The 22,008-nt window shown below is 44.4% G+C and overlaps 2 protein-coding genes across 2 annotated transcripts in view; one reads left to right on the top strand and one right to left on the bottom strand.

Moving 5' to 3' along the window:
- Positions 1 to 282: 282 nt before the first annotated feature.
- ACAA1 (acetyl-CoA acyltransferase 1) lies at positions 283 to 8,343 on the top strand. Its single transcript, XM_015852912.1, has 12 exons — positions 283 to 486; positions 614 to 707; positions 925 to 982; positions 1,393 to 1,472; positions 1,984 to 2,026; positions 3,218 to 3,316; positions 3,463 to 3,543; positions 4,526 to 4,716; positions 4,815 to 4,994; positions 5,445 to 5,500; positions 6,119 to 6,264; positions 6,494 to 8,343. The coding sequence occupies exons 1-12, from the start codon at positions 298 to 300 to the stop codon at positions 6,567 to 6,569; spliced, it is 1,293 nt and encodes a 430-aa protein (XP_015708398.1). The 5' UTR covers positions 283 to 297; the 3' UTR covers positions 6,570 to 8,343.
- The window catches only part of DLEC1 (DLEC1 cilia and flagella associated protein), a 32,078-nt gene continuing 17,704 nt past the window's right edge, over positions 7,635 to 22,008 (bottom strand). Inside the window, exons 22-38 of the mRNA XM_015852911.2 lie at positions 20,811 to 20,921; positions 20,060 to 20,190; positions 19,073 to 19,258; positions 18,391 to 18,458; positions 17,119 to 17,270; positions 16,701 to 16,804; positions 16,310 to 16,380; positions 15,786 to 15,997; positions 14,644 to 14,778; positions 13,668 to 13,790; positions 13,255 to 13,349; positions 13,079 to 13,163; positions 12,368 to 12,571; positions 11,319 to 11,480; positions 10,874 to 11,027; positions 10,180 to 10,300; positions 7,635 to 8,488 (exon numbers count right to left, since the gene is read on the bottom strand). Coding sequence (XP_015708397.1) covers positions 8,371 to 8,488; positions 10,180 to 10,300; positions 10,874 to 11,027; positions 11,319 to 11,480; positions 12,368 to 12,571; positions 13,079 to 13,163; positions 13,255 to 13,349; positions 13,668 to 13,790; positions 14,644 to 14,778; positions 15,786 to 15,997; positions 16,310 to 16,380; positions 16,701 to 16,804; positions 17,119 to 17,270; positions 18,391 to 18,458; positions 19,073 to 19,258; positions 20,060 to 20,190; positions 20,811 to 20,921 — 2,232 coding nt within the window. The 3' untranslated portion in view covers positions 7,635 to 8,370. The remainder of the gene's footprint in view (positions 8,489 to 10,179; positions 10,301 to 10,873; positions 11,028 to 11,318; positions 11,481 to 12,367; positions 12,572 to 13,078; positions 13,164 to 13,254; positions 13,350 to 13,667; positions 13,791 to 14,643; positions 14,779 to 15,785; positions 15,998 to 16,309; positions 16,381 to 16,700; positions 16,805 to 17,118; positions 17,271 to 18,390; positions 18,459 to 19,072; positions 19,259 to 20,059; positions 20,191 to 20,810; positions 20,922 to 22,008) is intronic.

Below are 22,008 nucleotides of genomic sequence, written 5' to 3'. Positions count from 1 at the left end.
CAGACCCCTCACAGCTCCTGCTGACACAACCAGGATGCTGCTGTCCTCCATGGCCATGAGGGCACACTGCTGCCTCACGTTCACCCCAGGTCCTTCTCTCAGCGATGCATGGGGCATAACCACATCCATCAGCCCTCAGCCCAGCACTTTCCCTCTATAGAGCCTCCCCACCCTCGGTCACAGTGACTCTTTCTCCATCCCTGCTCGCTGTCATGTCTCCGCCCGCCCCGCTCAGCTCAGCCCGTCACTGAGGGAGGACGAAGGCGGGGCGGGATCACGGCAGTGCATGAGGACAAGATGGCGGCGGCGCAGCCGGGCAGCGGGGCGGTGCGGCGGGTGCGGGCGGTGCTGGGGCACCTGTCGGGGCCGGGCGCTGTGAGGGCCGTCCCGTGTGGGAGCCGTGCTGCTGCCTCCAGCCCCGAGGATGTGGTGGTGGTGCACGGGAGGAGGACGGCCATCGGGCGGGCCAAGCGAGGAGGCTTCAAGGTACAACAGGGAGCCGCCGGCTCGTCCAGCCGGAGCGGTCACCTCAGGCTCCGACCCTCTGAGTTGAGGAGGGGAGGCGGTGGAGGGGGAGTTATCAGAGCTCAATGTTAATCCCGTGTGCTTGTAGGATACCACACCCGATGAGCTGCTGTCTGCCGTCATGACAGCTGTCCTGCAGGACGTCCACCTGCGGCCTGAGATGCTGGGAGATATCTGTGTTGGTGAGCGCTGGGTGTGTGGATGGCTTTGGGGGCATAAAGGGCTGAACATGTAGTGTTACAAAATCAGGACATCCTGACTGTCCCATGGAGGGGTTGGGCGCCATCCTGGTGCCCTGTGGCACCCAACCACCGCCATGGTGATGTTAACATCCCTTCAGCATCCCTCCATGTAGCAGAGCAGTGCAACCAGTGACTGGGCCCATGTCTTTGCACCCAGGAAACGTGCTGCAGCCGGGAGCTGGAGCTTTGATTGCGAGAGTTGCACAGTTCCTAAGGTAAAACTCTCACCTCATCGAGGTTCCTTCTTGGGTCTTGGCTGTGGAGCAGCACTGGGTCAGAGGCTGCCATGAGGCAAATCAACTTTTGCCCACAAATCAGACTGTGCAGGGAGGCATTCCCTTGCATGCATACATTGCTAACCTATCAGGAGCAGCAGTGACCTGCTTACAGAGTGCTTTCTGAAGTTAGACCTGGGGGAATTGGCACAGAGCTGCTCGCAAATCAAGTTTGGAAATGATCGATGAACTTTGCTTTCTCTTGGTGCGGGACCAAATGGGTCTACAGATGCGTAATGGGATCTGTCTTGAGCGTGAGGGTTAAAGTTTAATCAGGTGGCTTAATGTTCTCTCGAGGGGTTTGCTTTGCTGTGTGCTTCACAGTGCTGAGCCTTTATCTTGTGTTCTAGTGGTATCCCAGAGACGGTGCCATGCTCGAGTGTGAACCGGCAGTGCTCCTCTGGATTACAGGCCATTATCAATATAGCTGGTAAGTGTATGGAGTGTTATAGGTCCTCAGTCCCACCCCAAGTGCTCATGTATCATCTTGATTTGTCCTCCTCTGATTTGTCCTCTCTGAGCAGTAAAAACAGCCATAATGTCTTCTGCTGTTAGGAGTTATCAGTGGATTGTTGATGGAATGCTTTTATATCCCTGTGAGGCTGAGTTTACCTTTTCAGATAGGACTTGGTCTCCTGAAGATGAGTTCTGCCATAACTTCCGTATCTAGAAAGGCCTCACAATAGTATCATAGAAGCAGTGAAGGGACTTTTAAAAGCCATCTAGTCTAGCTCCCCTGCAATGAATAGGGACTTCTACAGCTCCATCAGGGACATGTGCAGCTAGATTCAGGTCAGGCTGTGGTTGGTCTTCAGCCAGGAGCACAGAGGGAATGCCCCATTCAGATGTAAGGCATGTGTCAGCTTTTCCAAATCCAAAGCTGAACTCCAAGTGCTTTTGCTCCTGATGATAATAAGAGTGTCTGTGCACTGCTGTTACAGGTGGCATCCGAAATGGGTCATATGACATTGGCATGGCCTGTGGGTAAGAATATCTTTTTATGGCGCTTGCATAGGCTTCCTGAAAGTAGTGCTCTGTCCTTCTGCTCATGTATGAGGAGTTAGAGGTCCCTTCCAAGCAGATCTGTGTCCCTCACAGGAAAGTGATGCTGTCCTTCAGAGAATGGGTCTCTGAAAGTTAACTGGTCCAACCTCTGCTCAAGGATATCTTGCATTTCCCAGGGCTATTTTCTTCGTGGGTTGCTCTTTGTGAATGCATTCATGTGGCACAGAGTAGAATTCAAATTCTCTTCCCATCTTAGGCTTCAAGATCTGGGTTGACTGTACAAGAGCTTGCTAGTCTAAGTGGTGGATTTGTATTTAGATAATAGTATTGGGTGTTCTCAATCTGCTCACTCACTTGTAGGTCACAGACTGCTGCCTCTGGGATCCATGTCTGAAATTCTTTGTGTTGCAAAATGCAAACGGCACAACTTGTGCAAGTCTCTTTGTCATGGGTTGCTTAATACTTCATGTTGTTATGCTGCCAATGGGTTTTTAAGCTGTATCTGGCCTTTTCTGGGCTGTCATGGAATCACTGAACCATTAAGGTTGGAAAAGACCTTTAAGATGGCCTAGACCAACCATCTACTTACCAACCACCAATATTGCCCACTAAACCATCTCCCTAAGACCTATATTTCCATGTTGCTTTTACACCTCCGGGGATAGTGACTCCACTGGGGCAGCCTTTGCCAGTGTGTGACCACTCTTTTGGGTAAGATTTTCCTAATATTCAGGCTGAACCTTGCCTGGCATATCTTAAGGCCATTCCCTCTCATCCTATTGCTATTACCTGGGAGAGGAGGCTGACCCTCACTTTACCACAGTCTCCTTTGAGGCAGTGGTAGAGCCTTAGGGTTTCTTATCATATCTGAAGACCAAAGTGCCAGGATGGTCAGCAGTTCCTTGTTGTAGAAACATAAGAAATGAAGTGTTGACATTGATGTTGTATTATATAGCAAAAGAAGGACCAATTTAATTTGTTTTAGTTTGGTGCTTATTATGTATTGTTGCTTGAAGAGCTTCTGCCTTGGGCGGTTTTTACTTATTAATTGTGTTTCTTTAGGGAGATAGGGAAGAATGCTGTTGAGTGAGTGAGTTTTGATCAGTCACAATTGGGCAGTGATTACAAATGGAAGCAGCAGTAGTAACTTCCAGTCTTTCCTGTGTTTAGTGTGGAAACAATGTCCCTCAGAAGTGCAAATAATCCCGGGGATATCAGCTCCAGCATGATGGAAAACAGCAAAGCTCGCGATTGCCTTATTCCTATGGGGTAGGTGCCAAGCAGTTCCATGTTGAGAAGTCCGCAGTCAGCTTTGAGACCGAAGCCACTGCCTGTAGCTTGGGTTGTTCTGGCAGAAGCCAACTGCAGCATCACTGGATGTGTCATTGGATTCATTTTGTTGATGTTTTCCTTAGAATAACCTCAGAAAATGTGGCAGAGAAGTTCGGGATTTCCCGAAAGAAGCAGGATGCCTTTGCCTTGGCTTCCCAGCAGAAGTAAGTGCCTTCTGTTTTTATTGTTTTACCTTCTGATTAAGGAATAGAGATAGAAAAACCCAGCAATAACAGAACATTGCTCCTCCCATAAGTAGTTAAGTACAGACTTCACCCTGGCTTTCAAAACTTGATGCCATGGAATCATTATGGTTGGGAAAGACCACTGAGATCATCAAGTCCAACCATCTCGTGTTTGGGGTTGTATGCTAAGGCAGCCAGAGCTGCACTGGGAGGTGTGTGTTCTTGCACACACATACAAGTTTGAGCACTGAGTGCACCCGTGTTTAGCAGAATGTAAAGGATACAGCTGTCATGGGGTTTCAGAGTATTTTCATAGTGGCTTTGGCTCGGTGTCATTTTAAACTGAACGTGAGTGCCACAGCAGAAGGAATCTTTCCCAGGAGGAAATATTTGAAAGCAGCTGTTTGTAGAGAACTGCTGAGCTGATATGAGTGGCTTCACTGTGCTGCAGGTGTTTGGCTTCAAGTGAGTCCAATTCTGCCTCCAATAACCTTTGTCTTAGGTTTAAACCGTTGCCAAAGTAAGCAGACCCCTGGAGTCCCTGGGGCTTATGGTGGTGGGTGAGACATTAAAGCTGGTGGCATCAAATAGTTAATCTGACTGTCAGAATTCTGTTTGAGCATTGCCCCGGTCCAGTTATTTATCTGATACAGGAAACCACTGCTCAGGCCAGTTAACCTTTAAATTCTGGCCCTGCTTCTAAGGAACTTGGCGTGGCAGGCGTTCCCATTGACATTGAACTGATAGCACAAAAGGGTATGTGAACATGATCCTCACCTCTCACCTGAGGAAGGAGCAATCTTCTGGCCTTTGGCTCAGGATGCCTGTGAGCTTACTGAGCTGTCTTCAGCTCTTATTCCCCCTTATTTGGAAATATTAAATATTTCCATTTTATGAATTAAAATCGAAAGGGGATCTCGCTCAGAAGTTATTTTAACCTTCTGTGCTTTTCTTTTAACAGAGCAGCCAAAGCCCAGCAGATGGGACTGTTTAAGGCTGAGATTGTTCCAGTGAAGACCACTGTTCTAGATAACGAGGGCAACCAAAAGACAATCACTGTGCACCAAGATGAAGGGGTCAGGCCCTCTACTACCCTGGAAGGTTTGGCAAAGCTGAAGCCTGCCTTCAAGGAGAATGGCAGCACTACAGCAGGTCAGCTTTGTTCTTAAATTGCTGTTGTACCCTGGCTTGCCTGCCTTCCCATTCACTGTGCTCAGGCAGAGGAGGTGCTCATAGATTTCTTCCAACAGGTAATGCCAGCCAGGTCAGCGATGGAGCGGCTGCTGTCCTGCTGGCAAAGCGCTCCAAAGCCATGCAGCTGGGACTGCCCATCCTGGGAGTGCTCAGGTCCTTTGCTGTGGTTGGAGTCCCCCCCGACGTGATGGGTATAGGGCCGGCCTATGCCATCCCTGTTGCTGTACAGAAGGCAGGTAAGGAACTGTTCATCACTTACACAGTGCTCAGCATGGGGCTAAGCCAGACGGTGACTGAAATCTGAGGTGATTTTGTTAGCAGCTGGCAGCCAGAGAAACAGCTTACATTCAGAACCTTGAAAGGGATCCTGCCTGGGATCGCTATAATACTCTTAACTTCTGAGGTATGAATTGTCATTTGCTCACCATTGAGAAGCTCAGTGCAAAGAAATCAAATCTAATTGGAATCTTTTCAAACTCAGTGATAGGATACCAAGGACTACAATGTTCTGCAGTCTTTAGATACTGTTATACATAAACATGCAATTGAACATTGACACCCCACAGGCTGTCTTCTTTTGCTGTTAGTGGAGTTGACATAGAATTCATAAATGAAGACTTTGAGTTGACTTTAATGCAGTGATAAGGCAAAAATATCTTCTAAAGCTTTGCCTTTCTGAACTGTAGGTCTGACTCTGAATGACATTGACATATATGAAATTAATGAAGCCTTTGCAAGCCAGGTGAGTGATCATCATCACTTCGAGTCATTCTGTTGTTTTGAAACGTTACATTTCACTTTGGGCTCAAAATTAAGATTTGAATTTGTTCCATGTATTACATTTCTCTGTCCAGATGTTAAGTACACCTACAGACTCCTTTCATTCCATTCAAGTAAAAATAAGCAGGGCACTGTCTACATAGCTTGATTAAAAAAGAGACAACTCTCTGCCGAGCAAGAGCATGAGACTTATGGTTGTATCCTTACACCAGCTTGGGATGTTGCTGTTTCACAAGAGCTGTGATTTGTTACAAGGTTATGTCAGTGTGTTGCAATTTGAGCATCCATAATGAAAGGAAGAAACTACACTGTGTCTACCACAAAGGTGTGCCTTGCCTGTTGAAAGCCCGTGGGCTCAGTTTGAGATGAAGCTGATAGGTTTAACTTGCTTCATGTGCTTTGGCTTTGTAACATAGTTCCCTGCTTTCATCAGATCTTTGGAAGCACCAAGACATGCCTATGACTGTCAGCCCAGCTCTTTGTGTAGGAGGTCATCAGTCTGCCCTGCAGCCCGCTGAGCTCTCTGTTGCTGGAGAGGTGAGAGTATCTCCTCATTTGAAACAATCCCCTGTCTTTACAGGCTGTGTACTGCGTTGAGAAGCTGGGCATTCCCATGGAGAAGGTCAACCCCCTGGGAGGAGCAATAGCACTGGGGCACCCACTGGGCTGCACTGGCACTCGTCAGGTTGTCACTTTGCTCAACGAATTGAAGCGTAGAGGGAAAAGGTGAGCACCAAACAACAGTATTTGCCTTAAATGTATCTAAAGGTAATTTAGGCATGGTGTCAGTATGGGTTTTGCTCTCTACTCATCCCTTTGATAGCTTTGAATGTGGAGTTAGAATTTTATGGTGACACTGGAGAGCAGTGGATAGCTGAAAGTTACTGGATTTCTTTTCCTGCCAGGTGGTACAAGCCTGATGTTTATCCTCATTCCCTGTATTCTTTCATTTCAGAGCATATGGGGTTGTATCAATGTGCATTGGAACTGGCATGGGAGCTGCAGCAGTATTTGAGTATCCAGGGAACTGAACTCCAGCATACAGACAGGCCAACACAGCAGCTCATTCTCTGCCCTCTCCAACACTAGCAAATGATTCGCACTGTGAAATCAAGTGGATTCAGGCTTTTGTTACTAGATCTACACATTTCAGGCACGAAGTGTGAAGAAGCAGAATTAATCATACGGGGCTGATGTGCAAGTGGGAGAATGAAAACCAGCACTTGCTTCAGAGCTGAAAAGCAGCCTAACATGAGAAAAGGAACGAGTTCAGCTGAAGTACAGGCCCTACGGTGGTGATTACTAATGAATACTTCTAATCTAATTCATCCCATTATTCTGTGATTATTATCAGAATGTAGTTCATTGTACCCTTTCTATGTGTGACAAATCTAAAACCACTACTCAAAATGAAAATGTCATTGCAGGGGAAATGGCTTTCCTAGGGTTTTCTCGAAGAATTCAGCATCTTGCAGGAGGTCTGGCAAGGCTTGTTTTGAAAGCAGGGCAAAGACTTCAGATTTCTATGATAACTTAACAGCACCTGCCCACTCTGTCACAACTTGGCTGATGTCTTAAAGCCTCCACGTGCTGCAGGCTGTGCTTCAGGTTTGTGTGTTTTTATTTCTCTTCAACCACGCTGCTCTCAGACTTCCAGTGGGGCAAAGTGGAACGGCCAGAAGGTCATTTACCCAGGGTCAAGGTACAAAAAGGCTGTTGGGGTGCCTGAATGCAAAGGTGCTGAAGAATTGGATAGAAACCAAGTGTTTGGATGTGACCATTCCAGCTTTTACAGCATATTTCTGTGAGCTTTTGTAATTCTAACGTAGAAGACAAGTTTAGGCCTAATGAGTTACTTTTAATATAAAGCAGATTTCAGCACTACCTGAACTTCAGCAATGTACCAGTACTTCAGAGCTAATACTGATTTCATCTTGTAAAGTCTTACATTATCTGTTCTCCTCCTAGGGAATAAAACAATCACTGAAATTCTCAGCTAATAGACTGAAAAAGAAATGCAGTAATCATCTTTGACACATTAGAAAGGGTAAATTTGTAACTGATTGAGGTTCTTTGTCCTGGCTCTTGTTTTTTTGCACTTAATAATACAAATGGTCTCCTGCAATATGTTTGTATTCTTTTCATTTTGGTGGTTATTGCATCCAGTCTTACCCAACAACCTCATATGAATTTAGAGCTCAAGGATGAGATTATTTGGGGGAAGAGATTCAAAGTAAATGGGAACCATGGGGGAGAATTAAAGGAATTAACAGGCAGAAGGGTTTCTCCTTGCAACAGCTGAAGGGGCTCAATACCCAAGTGTGATGAAACATGCAGGAGACCATGGGAAGTTAAGTTGGCTCTGTGGCCCTGCTTTGTATTCATGGCAGGTGCTGATAAAACAGCTCAGGAATGCTGGCCTATCCCCTATGTCTTGCTAATTTTAATGTCCAACAATGTTCCCTCCCCCTGTTCCCCCAAAAAGGGCAAAGCAAAAATCTTTTTGAAGCAGCAGTTTCAGCTGTAATTTGCAGCACGTTTTGCTGTACAGCACTGCTTTGGCCTAACAGTTACCTTGGCTGGTTTGCAATTTAAAACATCATTTTGCAGAGTGGTGATAAGCTTATCACAGCTAAACAAGTCATAGCACAGGATAGGATTATGACTTTTCAAAGTACCGTGAGTGGGTTGTTTTCTCCTCATAACTTTTTATTCTATTAAATTTTCAGTCCACGTGTAACAGCTGAAATAAAGGAAAGTACAGGCTCAGCTGACACTATTTTTGCAGCTGATTTTTTACCTTGACATTTGTCCCTCCTTGTCTTGCTTAAATCAATACATGTCTTCATACTTCCCATCATATGTTCCTTCTCCCCTAATCTGTAGCTTGCAGGGTTTCTCTCCCAGCACCCCAGTAATGGTCAAGATTGTTTTGTATTCAGTGTCACTCCTAAAATGGAGAGGGAGAAGACATTAACCATCTCTGTGTTTCAGGATGGGATTTAGTTTCCTTACAGAAGAGAAAGGAGAGACTGTAAGGTATGAACTGCTCCTCATCATTAACGCTTTCTAACAACAGTGTCAGGTGTGGGATAGGGATCTGGCTTCAGGTTCACGTCCTCTGGCTCCATAGGGAGTGTTTTAAACAATGCTAGTCTTTACTTCACAAAGACATTGGGTTATTGGTTTCATCACTCAAAGAACTTGAGTGCGTTCCTAGCTGTGGAAATCTGTTTGAGTTCAAGAAATAACATGAAGCTCTCCTGAGGGTTTAGCATTGTTTAGGAGCAAGTACCTGCACTGCCTTGATGTGATGATACCTTCCTACTACAGTCAAGTTTGAAAAGTTGATCCCTTGTCTTATTGGAGTTGAAAGTCAATTAAGTCCAGGTGGAAGTCTTACAGCATAATCTGCTTAAGGCTGGTGTTAACCATCCCCATTGAGATCACCCACCTGAAGCAGTTCTCATCTAAGAGACTGCTATAGCAAAGGCCTGCCTCTATTAGTCCTGCCACTACAAAATTCCCCTGCAGGAAGACCACTTGTCAGAATCACCTCACGTGTAATTATTTACTAATGTCATGCTGGTTCTGAGCTTTTCTGTGCTGGTTATTATGGTCCAGGGCCAAGCAGGTGGGCTGGCTGCTATGCAGTTAAGGTCTGTGCTCTCTGGTTAAGTGCAGCAGGTGCCTGAAACAATCTGTTGGCAGACAAAATTAAGTGCTTCAGGCAGACAAAAGGAACTGCCAAACGATTTAAGTAGTGGAGAGTCTGAGGAGATCTCTGGTCCAAGACGTGCTCAGAGCAAGGACAGCTTAACAGCAGCTGCTCCAGTCCTCATCCCAAAGGTTTCAGTAGCTCCAGCAATGGAGGGCTCAGAGCACGGCCCAGGGGACCCAAGGTTACAAAGATAACTCACCTGCAATTTGCTGTCTGACATCACTGTTAGCGTTCAGAGTTCACTGACAGCATTCCAGAAAGATGTCCATAAATGTAATTAGAACAATATTGGTTATTTACAGGAAAGTTATTTGCATCCACTCTCCTCTGCTCTTTGCTGTTACCTGCCTGCAGCTCGTGTTCTCTTGGTTGTAAGGAAAACCTTTTCACTACGCACTATTCAGAAGCTATTTGGAAGTGCAGGGATTGAAAAGGTTACTTTTAGAGCACCTAAACTGAAGTGAAATGAGAATGGCTGCAAGACTTTGATCCTTCAAGCAAAACAAGTAGGCGTCTTAGTGGAATTTTGAACTACTCTGGACATGTTTCTCCCTTTGTCCTTGCAAGGGGCTGGATGCATACGAGAGTTAACTGTTGTATCAGCATCTGCAGTGAACTACAGGCTTGAGATTTACCCTCTGTTGAAGCTCTGAACCTACAGATAAGGATTGAATCCAGTCTTACAGTACGTCAGACCAACTGTTGTGACAGCATGTCTAAAAGAAATCCTGCATGTGGGAGCAGCACAGGGAATGAGGTTATATGGAGAAAGCTCCAGCTGGAAGCACTGGATTAGCAAGTGGCAGAAGCTGATAACACAAGCAGGGAGCAGCACACCTCTCTGCTCTCCGTGACTTCTCACAGTGCAAGTCTGGCCTTCTCAAGGCGTAAGAGCAGGATTTCAGCTCTGCTAACTGTACCTTGCAGTAAAGGTGATCTGCAACATGTCTTTGGTAGGTTGCTCCCCTTCACGTGCCTCCAGGATACCGTTAGCAGGGGAGACAGAAAATACTTCCAGGTCACTGTGCCTTTCTTCTTGATCTGCAGTGAAGAAGGCAAAGAGCAAACAATGCATCACAGAAGCTTGTGTGTAGCTTTGTACAGCATATAGCACTCAAAACAGTTCACCTCCTTGCCTGCCAACTAATCAGTACATCACTTTTTGCACTGTCACAGGTTTTCTATGCAAGTGGCCAGTTCCTATTTTCATCCTTTTATCACGGGGAGTGATCAGTGTCCTCTGTGTCTGAATGATCAGGCCCTGCTCTCCTTTAAGTCCATCTGTTGTTAATCCCATTAGGCATAAATTCAAACAACCCAAGCGTGGAGCTGCTGCTCCTTGTTGCCTTTTGGGATTGTGTTATAAATGAACGTGTCCAGTGACAGGGAGGGCTGTGGTTGGATCTATTGGTTAAATCTGGAGTAAAGGCTGAAATCAGTAAGGATACGCTCATGTGAAAACAAAGCAACAACAACAATCCTACATAAGTGAGAACAGAAACAGAGCCGCCATTGCGTATTGGCTACTGGTTGAGTGAACGCATGCAGTCTTGAAAAAATATACTGAACAAGCAAACTACACAGCAAGGAGATCCGATTGCAAAACCCAAATACCCAGCAAAGCAGTCCAGTAAATTCTGCAGCCACTCCTGTTACACAGGTAGACGTGTTCAGTCTTGGTCTGAGCAACAAAGCAGGTCTTGAAATCAACCATGTCGCAAGACAGCTCCAGAACTGGAACAGTGAGGTAAGCAGTCACTGGAACCAGCTACGGAAGAGAGAAAGGGGGAAAGAAAACAACAGAACACCTTATTTTTGTATCGCTGAGTCACAGAACATCCCAAGTTGGAAGGGATCCCTAAGGATTGTTTTGTATCTACTAAACTGGGTCGTTTTTACCTCAAGCACAACCATAGAACCATAGAATGGCCTGGGTTGAAAAGGTCCATAAACATAACCCAGTTTCAACCCCTTTGCTACATGCAGAGCTGACACCCACCAGACCAGGCTGCCAAGAGCCACATCCAGCCTGGCCTTGGCCTGGCTGCAGGGTGCTCACCTGGGTGCTGTCGTTACTGTATTCAATGATCAGATTCTGACTGAACTTCAGCTTTCTCTCTCCACTCTCAAACTGCAGCACTTGGAATCCAGGAAGTATTTGGGTGTCTGGAAATTGCTGATACAACAGCAACTTCAGGGTCGTGTGGAATGACACTTTCACCTGCGGGAAGAGGAATTCAGATGGCTGTCACATAAGACAGCACCACATGCAGGAAATCCAAAGTAAACAGCGCCCGAAGGCCTGAATGCACGTTTTCCCATGGGAACACAAAGGTGTCATGTCAGCAACCAAACTCCCATGGGAATAAAGTATTTCAATGGACACTAAAGAAAAAAGAAACGCAGCTATTTCCTATGAAAATAGTACGGAGCGTAAAGGTAGAAGCTGACCATCTAATTGCTGAACCACAATGGAGATACATTCTCTGGCAAGACAACAGTTCAATTCCTGAGCTTACAAATACCACGTTCCCAAAGGTGCCTCCTAAATGTTACGCCTCCTTTCTTCTGATGTATGCAGAATTAAGACCTGTGTGCCTCTAAGTCAGGGTGAGCTCTGGAAATGAGAACCACGCTCCAAAATGCAGCTGAGGGTCGTTCATTCCTTGCACTGTAGGTAAATCCTGAATCCAGGACTTTGCTTCCTTTAATGTCACCGTGTGCACCCCAAGCTAATCTTTTTCTTATCCATTCTCTTTGCACTGGCTACATCTAATTTAAGGAGATGAGGGAATGTAGCCTTTTAATTAGTTCAGCATGCATTTGGCTATTGATTTAGGTGAGGTTCGGAAGCCACGCAGGGTTTTCCACCAGACAACAGGGTTGGAATTGATGAGGAAAGTATTGCAAGGCCACAGTGGAAAAATACTGTGTTCCTGCAATATAGAAGGCTTAATCGCCATAGTTAGTACTTGCTAACACCACCATTTCCCCTGACACTGAAAGGTTTCTATACTGGTTGTTTTCCTTGTGGTTCATGTGGGCTATGCTAACACACCAAGTACTAAATTATCTATTCTGGCAGAGGATTATTATTTTTGAGCCTACCACCATGCTTTGCTGTGGGTAAAGCACAAGTTGCGGTTGCTGTTCTGTTTCTCTCTTCTCGCTGCGGGATGTTTTGGTGCTCTTCTTGAGATCTGTGCTGATCTCAAGGCTGAAGGGTGCAGTCAGAAGGAGCCTGAAGTACAGAGGAACCTGAGTGCAGTTGGTGAGCTTCAGACTCTGAGTCTGTACTGAATCTGTCAAAACCTGGTAGAGACATGATTCATATGGGTCAGGTTCAATTCCCTTGAGAGCTTTGTGCTTCCAGCAGCACCAGGGATCTGAAGGACTCTGCCCCAAAGCAGCCCAATGTTTTCAAAATGTCTCAAGTAAATACCCAAGATACAAAGAATGTCACGAGGTGAAAGTCTGAAATGACAAAGGGTGCAGGAACTGACCGCGCTGCTCATTCTCCTATCAGACCTTTATGTCTTAAAAGCAAATACTTATTTTTCTGCTTAAGAAACCCTCTTAAGGGAAAAAGAGAGAGAGAGAAGGACATGCAATAGGAATTATCTGAGCTCAGCTTTGCTTATTACTGGCTGGTCAGTACTTATATTCCTTTTGGTTTACATATCTTGGTATGTGCAGCGCTGAAGACTGCAGCATGAGGACAGTGGTGATAAAGATGTGTTTTAAAAAGCATGTGGGTATAGCTGTGTGTATTCCCAGCATCACAAACCAGTTGAACACATCTGTGCATGAGGTGCTTACTCCTAACAGAGGCTGGTCGGGTAGGAGGTCGCTTGCCATAGAATAAAACACCATTCCTCTATCATGATCCGTGTCCACTCTCAACCTGAGTATAAAGAATAGGAGCTGGTCAGAGCCCTTCCCTCCAGGCTGCTTTATTCTGTGAGTGCCCGTGCTGTCAGTGTGATGGCACTTACAGAGCTTGCCTTACAGCAGCTCGCATGTCAATCCTTAACGGTGCAACGTCATAACGATGTCTGCGATGGACTTTGCCAGGAACTGTCTTTACAAGCTGACAACACAATGGAAAAAGAAATAATGTATAAATGACAGCACTAAAACATGAAAACCTACTTTTGGCCTTAGGAGGTGTTATCCAGAATAGGATTCTGCTCAGTAACGCATTGCCTGTAAGACATGATGGCAACATGCAAGGAACAGCAAAAATGCAGCAATAATTGGACACAACAGGCAATACCTCCTCCAGGAGTAAGGAATGCTAGGGATGTTTTCATTAAATATTCAGTTACAAGTCCTTCATGGACCCAAAATAGGAGGAAAGGAAGTTATTTCTGAATCATCTTTAGCCTTGCTGCGGCGCTCGGCTTACCTGGTCATCCAGGCTCATGAATCCCAGCACAAACCCTTCACACCGCACTTTAGTCACGGTCTCTGGGAGGATATCGGGGGTGAAGGAGATGCAAACGGAGCTGCTGCCACCTCCCGGAACCACCTGCAACGAGAGCTGCCTGTTTTGCAGCGTGGGCAGCTGCCTGGGATTGCACAAGCACCTCTCAGTGCTCTGCTGTTCCAGCTGAGTTGTACGAGCAGCCTAAAATCTCCTGGGGATGCCCAGGGCACGCACTGAGACGTCAACATGTGGCAACAAAACCGTTCTAATTATTTCAGCTGCAAATATCAGCGCAGACCCTCCTTAACATCAACAGAGTTAAAGTACAGGCAGAGAACATCTCCCCTAAGCACGCAGATGTAGATACACACCTGTTTGGTTTTGGAAACACTTCTGCACAGTTCTTCCCTCTTTCACCCCATGATTGAGCTGATTCTCACACAGCTGACAGCATTAAGAGACACTAGAAACCATTTCTGAATGTTTACAAGCGTGAGCTGAGTATTTTACAGTTCTGTTTGCTTCCTCTTGACCATTTTTTTCCTTTACATGACAGCACAGAATGTAACCAAATGCACTACAGTGGATTTTTAGTGATGTATGGGTTGCAGAGGTTCTGCTTCCTTTAGGTGCATTAAGCAGGTAACAGCTAAAACCTGTTTGAAGGTCCGTGCATGGTGGTTAGACATAGACATAGACCTGAGCCAGGCCTGGGCAGCTGCACTGCTCTGCGCTAACAGACCTTCCTGGAGCAATAGTTGAAAGATGGAGAGAATCTCTCTACAGCTTTATCTTATCTCAAAGGAAGAGTGGCCCCTATTTGCAGCAGTTACTTCTGATACATGATGTGTTGCAGCTGTTTACCTAGAAGAGCAAAGCATCCTCCTTCTCCTTTGCCCCTCCTTTCCCCCAGAAAACACACTCATTCTAAGCACAAAGGAAATGTGCAGCTTACTATCTGTCTCGGAGTGATGGAGTAGGGGCTGTCAGCAGGAACCCCTTCATGAGGCCGTAGAAGTACAGAGACAATTTTCTGCATTGTAGGTTCTTGAGTGATTATTTCTTCCTCTTCGCACTCTGTATTTGAAGACTGCAGGGACAAAAGGGTGGGGAATAGTTAAAACCATTACGTTGCAAAGGAGGAATGTAAGCAATGCGTACAGGAATGTAAATGGTGTGTACAGAGAACTAACTGTCCATAAGCATGGTCAGCTTCAGTTTCATTCTTTCTGGCACGAAAACCAAACACATGGATGTGTCTTGGACACCAGTTTTTTCATGCATAGGTTTGCTCTCCCAAATCTGTCCCCAGACTGCTGGGAAAACACGCATGCTTGGGTCCTGTTCAGCAAAGAGAAACACTCAACCAAAACATCTTGGGTCCATTACATAAACCAGAACTTTAGGACAACAACTCTCCCTTGTTGCATGTGGAAGGTAGGAGGTCTATTTCAAAACAACTTTCTGAGCTGAAACAAAGAAAAGGTGCTTTTCGTATCTTTTCTGTAAAGCTTTTGCTGGATCTTGCATTTCACCTTCCCCATCACTCCCAGTCCTTTGAGGTGTTAAGTCTCCATATCATAATCAAATTTTACACGTAATGATCTCTTATAACATGGTGGTGTCTGGAAGTACCAGAGCTATCTTGGAAGTATGACAAACACCTCCAAAACAATGGCTGTCATTTGAACTTCTCAGATTAAATTCTGCTCCTCGACTACAGCATATAAAGCACCCATGAGAAAAGTAGATCAAATTGAAGAGTTTTGGTTATCTTAATTCTATGTTAAAAACAACAACAACAACAACACCTACAAAAAACCCACATTATTTATCAATAGCAGTCTTTAAAAAGTACCTGACCAACTTCTCTAACAACTTTAAGAGAAGCTGAACAGCTGTTTGCTTATAGCTCGTTCTGGAAGCCGATTGCTGATAACTCCACCTACTGATGTACAGCCTTTTGACTGTGCGAGGAGCTGACATTTCATAGTTCAGCTCTTAGTTAAATGTTGTCTGTTATTGTTTTCAACTTTTTGTGCCAAGAAACCCATCATGTATCTCAGCAGTAGTATAAAAAACAGACTAACAGCTGACCTCATCTGTGGTTTGCAGAGCTGGATGAATGTTTCCAGAGGGAATGGGGGGCTGATCCAATCCTAACACGATCTCTGAGTTGCTACCACTTGATGCAGTCTCATTTTTTGCCATGTCCTCAAGAGGAAAAGGGTCTCCAAAGAGCATCAGCAGGTCCACCAGCTTTTTATCACCTTCCTCTTGGTTGTAAGTTTTGAAGTCCAGGCGAATGTCTGAATGGAAAAGAAGAAAGGGTACTTACTGCTGGTCACTCAGAAGACTCATAACTTAGATGGCATTGGAGAACCAGACCAAGTAAAGATTCTGTTGTCTTGCAGCTGGATTTGTATTAGAGCACATCTTAAGCTTTGCTATGGTTGCTAGAAGCCAACTAAATTGATCTGAAAGCATGTATACATATGTACCATGCATATGGGTAAAATAAACCTCTTGGCCACTCTCCATGTTAACTGGTTGTTCTGTTTTTATTGCTACAAGGAGCACAATGTGAGTGTTGGTGTTTGCTGTACCAAAGTTCTTCTTACCAAAGGGAGTGGGATTGTTGAGCTGGACACTCCGAATAACAGGACTCCCTCCAGAGACATGAGTGCCAAACCTGAGGGGAAAACCATCATTAGAACATGCAGAAAATAAGTGAATGTCTGAAACGAACTGTAATTAAAGATTAATTTAGAAGTGGGAAGTATATGGCTGTGGTGGCAGCAGATGCAGATGCCGGATGCAGATTCTTCTCTTATTGTTCTGGCAAATGCATAGGTGTTATAGAAGTGGATACTGTCCTTTGACAGTCACTGTGTTGCCATTACACCATTACATCCTCATTACACCACAAGAAGATGGGAGCAGGAGTAAATGCTGGCTATGCTCCAGCGGTATTTAATGGTCTGACTTCTCTGTCAATAGTTTGGGCTGTACCTGATTATGGGTCGCTGTGTTTGCGGTCCTGTCATCTGCAGGAAGATCGGGCAGCCCTTCACAGTCATTTGCATAGGAATTAATGTAGGTTGTAGATCTCCCACCTATTAAATATATATATATATATATTATATATATATATAACCAGATGAGCACTGTGGTCCTTTTCAACTCAGGCCATTCTATGATTCTATGGAAAACTCCCAAGGGATAGACATGTTACCCCAAAACCAAACCAGGCACTGCAAGAGCAAGCTGTTGTTCCTTGCATGCTGTTGGAACTAGCAGCATCTGCCCTGAATTCTTACAGAAATCATAATAAATGGAAAATGTGTTTTTAACAGAAAGGAATCCGGGAAATACAATTGGTGTCAAATCTGCCGTAGCAATATTTCACTTGAAACAAAGCCCCACCTACCTTACAGACAAGATCATCACTGTACTCTCCCCACATGTTGTTGTAAGCTGTTATTTCTATGATTAGCCGCTGGAAGGCTTGCAGAGTTCCTGAGGAAGGTTGTATATGGAAAGCTACTCCCTTCCCATGAGACAGCATCGCTGCTGCAAACTCTAAAGGAGCACAGCAAAGAAGCATTTGATAAGTTATGAGGAAATGGAACAACGTTAGTCTGTCACAGAGAAAACACAGGGCAGATTATTAGCCAGCGTCAATCAGGATAACTTCAATGGCTTCAGAAAAACCAGGATCATTGACACAGCCCATAATTATAACCCTTCAGTTCCCTTTTGCAGCGAGTTTTAATCCATTGGGGTTTTTTTTCCTTTCCTTTTGTTTTTATGAGTCAGTTCTTGCAGAGATTATTTCATAGATGGACCGCCTTTGGACAACCTGTTCCAGGACTCTTTGAGATGTTCAAAGCAGTGATTGGTTAAATGAAAACACACCCTCGACTTTAGAAAAATAAGCTGGAATTTGTGCTAAGTGGTTATCATTCTATTGGCAGCTGCCTGTTTACATCTGTATGCTGTTCGGGATAAAGAATGTGAATTATAAAGAGCAGAGATGCTTTCCACATTCTGAACGACCCAGCCTTCCAAATCAATAGGCTTCCATGGAATCTGTCAGAACAGCATTTTCCCATTCTTAAGGGCTAACCCAACAGCTGAAAAGCTTTGTCTTTGTAATAGATACTAAACACTATGGCAAGCTACCAATGTATCCAAGTTTTATTTTGGATACACAAGACGCATCCACATTTCATGGCATTTTGCTCTCACTTCCCCCCCTCCCTGTGTCCCTTGTGGCTCTCAGTATTATTGTTTTCAGTACAAAGCATCAGAAATGATGGATGTGCTGGGGGGTAGCTTTCCTACACTGGGGAAATAATATATTAAGGGGTTTGAAGGAGGAAAGCCTGCTACAATGGTATCAGAAGACTGCCCAGAAATGAAACAGCCAAATGTTACACATCCGTACTCTGTGCTGGGAATGAACTACGAGCAGAACCACCCATCTTTTGGGGTGAAAAAAAGAAAGAAGAGTGACCTAATGCTTCTGCAATGTGGAGTTTCACACTCGAGAGTGAAGTGAGGAGCTGGGGTATTTAATGGTGTCCATGTAGCCAAGTACTCCAACAACAAATTTATGTTCCTGACTGGCACATTTAACACAGCACATGGAAGTCAGTTGATTTTTGCCTTCCCTCCACAGTGGGGATTATCCTTGTACCTGACTGTGCTTTTTCGGCTGCATGTTTCGTGGTGGGCCCTCTCCTTTTCACCAGGTAGTTCGATGAGCTTGAAAAAGAAATTATCAAAACATCATAATGCTTCTGTGAAATGAGCATGTCTCTGCTAACACAGCATCTCCAGCTGACTCCTACATTAGTGGCCATTATAACTTAAAGAAAGAATACCTACTCAGTACTTTTGGAAAGTAACATCCTTAGGAGTGAATTAAGTGAAGAGCTGCAAGGCTCTGTGTACAACCCAACACAACAGAGGTGCAAACCAGCCTATATCCACAATAGTGATGACAGCAGTGGTGTTTTGCCGCTTGTACTGACTACATGAGAGAATCACCAAGGGTGGAAAAGATCTCCAAGACGACCCAGTCCAAGGGTCCATCTATCACCAATAGTTCCCACTAAACCATGTCCCACAGCACCGCATCTAAATGTTCCTTCAGCTTTCATCTTTCTTTTCCAAGCTATCAGTTTCTGCAGGAAATGTCGTCAGCAAATTTCATCACCACAGTCAAAGAGCTTAAAAACAAGAACCAAAAAACCCAAACACTACAACGCTGCAGAAAGTGCATCTTGAGGCAGAGGAAATAGCACGCTGTCCTGATTTCAGTTTTAATCCATACCTCCATTAGTAGTTGAGGCACAGGGCAGAAAGGCAGGACTTACAGGCAGACAGATTGCTCTGGAGTAGGTGAAGGGCCAGTAAAATACATAGCTTCTAGTTTGAACGGTGCACTGATTGCAGTGTGATTGGTAAGAATCAGCTGATGCTTCACTATGTCTTTCAGGGCAACTTCAGATCCAAAGTCCAAAAGAAGATCACGTGGGCTTTGTAACGTTTCTCTTCCATCACTGTCAGAAAAAAAGTATGACAGTAACAGCCCAGTTTTCTTATGCCACAGATGACTTCAAGAGATTTAAAATGCACAATGCAACGTGGTTGTGAAAACCAGAAGAAGGGGAAGAAGAAGAAGAAGAAGAAGAAGACCAAGCAGTTGAGTTTATGTCATCAGCATTTACTTCTTCACATCTTTTCACTTCTAACCTTGCAAGGATTTGTTTGGGGTAGAAAGTTGATTGTGTATGGTGTGTCAACTGACCAAATTAAAGCCGTTTTTACTTGTATTAAGCTGTATGAAGATGAGAAGATTCGAAAAGAGGGTAATCATGCCACATACGAAAAATAAATCAGTCAGATATACCAAGTCAAAGAGAGGTCTACTGCCCTTTCTTTGATATTGTCTTTAATAGTGCAGTAAGAAAACAACGGTCCAACACACTGGATCTTGGTAATTCAGTAGGAACTGAATGTGCACATTTTGGCATCACAGAAGACAGATTCCTCACATATTATGAACCCATGCTTAACTTCTTCAACCTACTCTTAGAAGACTTTTTTTTTAAATGCTGTCTTTGGTGGTATAAAGCTGATCTTCATTGTATCTGGCTACAATAAAACTGCAGAGGTAGATGTATCAAGCTTTGCACTTCTCATGACATTCTTTAGATGCCTTTAATGCCATCACACACTTTGGTATAACTGAGTATTCTACACATAGACTAGAGCTTTGCATCTATTAGAACGGTTCCACAAAAAGAAATGGAAGATGAACCATTCTATGATCCTATGATTTTAATAATTCCTTGATTTACCTGGCATCTCCACCTTCACAAGGTACTGAGTAGGTGACATGCAGTCCTTTAACTTCTCCAGAAATGCTCAGAAAGAGGGGTTCAGTCATGTCTTCTATGCCACAGGAAAGGGCAAGGCCTTTCAGCTCACCCTGATAGGGGAAGAATCAGATTTCGCTGTGAATGGAGCAGAGATCACAAAGGAGAAGCAGCTTCATTAAGAAATCAAATTAGGAAATGCATTTAAAGCTCACTGGAACAGAACTAGAAAATAATACTGAGAAGTATTACTGAATTGGTTTAAACATACAATCTACCAACAGATTTGCTAAGAAGGAGGAAGCAAGCACTGCACTGGAACAGGTTGCTCACTTTCAGTCACTCTAAGTTAATGTTCAGAAAGCAAAGTTTTATTTCTACCCGGTTCTAAAGCCGGACTCATAGAATGAAACATAGCCTAGTTACACCAGCACTCTATTTAATTCAATACTACCATCCTTTTGGGCTCTACCAATACATGAATCAGTGCAACCTGCATAAAAGACTGTGATTCCATTCAAGGTTCATGCTTCTAAACATAGGTCTCCAAATGGGAGACCCTGAACTCATCTATAAAGGTGAACTCCAAATGCGAGTTCTGTATCTCCACTCAGTCACCTTGTATCACCACTCACATCATATTTTGTATATAGGAATCCTTTCCCTTGTCAGATGGAGCTGAGGTGAGGATGACGGCACTACTCTTTTGATAAGCACCAGTTTTTATACTTACCGTGATGTTAGCTGTCAGCTCTATGCAGAACTCCTTCTCTTCATTTGGGGCTAAAATGCCACTGGCTGGAGTGGCAGCGGCAGAGCAGAAATCTGCCTGAGTTCCAATGAGCTGCCAAGCAGAAGGGATAAACACTCAGTTAATCTGTTGTTTCAATAACTCCCGAGTCTTTCAGATTTTCCTCTTCTGATGTTACAGGGCTATGAAAACAGTTATTCTATGGTTCAGGATACTTTCCCTTAGCAATACATAGAGCTCGCTGACATGAGGCTTGCTTTGCAATTCCCCTATGGCTACTAAGGTTCTTCTACCTAGATTCATTTCAAGTGACTTCAGGTGCTCAACTGAGAAACCTGTACTGGGAGCAGAATTGCTGTAGGCCCTTTCATAGTCACAGCCCTTCCCAGGGCTAGGTCAGCCTACCCGATATTGGAACAAATGTCAGAGTGGATCTGAATGACTAAGGCACTGGTAGTATGATGTATAGGTTAAGCTACATAATCATATTTGTAGTGGGTGTCAAAACTACCACTATAGCCAATGTTTGGTGCATTCCAGAGGTCACTACAAACTAAAGCAGGTATCAGTTTCAGAGTGAGCTGAATAGTTCTCTTGATTCCATTGATAATATGAACACATTAGGATTCAGTTGCTTAAACATAGGTCTATAGAGTAGTGTTTGATCAGCATAGCAGGACTTACAAGAGACCATGTTTCCTAAGTGACACCCGGAGTTCACAAAGAACGTCCTACAGCTCTCAGAATGACACCAGACAGCTATATTCTGGTCAGTGACCTCCTGTCACTGAAAAGGAAGTTCAGACAGTAGCATACATATTGATATTAAATTTAGGAGTCCTAATCTGTGAGCTCAAACCCACCTGGAATATAGATTTCAATTTTAGACACTACCCAAAGGCAATGCTGCTGCTTTGCTCTACTGAACTAAATGCAAAATACCTGAATGGCTACAATACTTTGTTTAATGCAGCTTTCAGTCTGTTTTCCCCTCCCACTTTGCCCACACTACCCTCCAAAAAGGGATCAACAGCCAGTAACTACATATTAGCATCAACGGGTAGATAATCTTTTCATAAAGTCTGGTCTGAAGCCAAAGTCATAAGCCAGAAGACAGGAATCACTAGTCAAAGGACACACCAGAAAAGCTTTTAATTATTATTTGTATTTTGATGGAAAT

Source organism: Coturnix japonica, chromosome 2 (assembly GCF_001577835.2).
Source record: "Coturnix japonica isolate 7356 chromosome 2, Coturnix japonica 2.1, whole genome shotgun sequence".
Taxonomy (NCBI): Eukaryota; Metazoa; Chordata; class Aves; order Galliformes; family Phasianidae; genus Coturnix; species Coturnix japonica.
The sequence above is the reverse complement of the archived record's forward strand: the minus strand, read 5'-3'. Positions and strand labels throughout refer to the sequence as shown.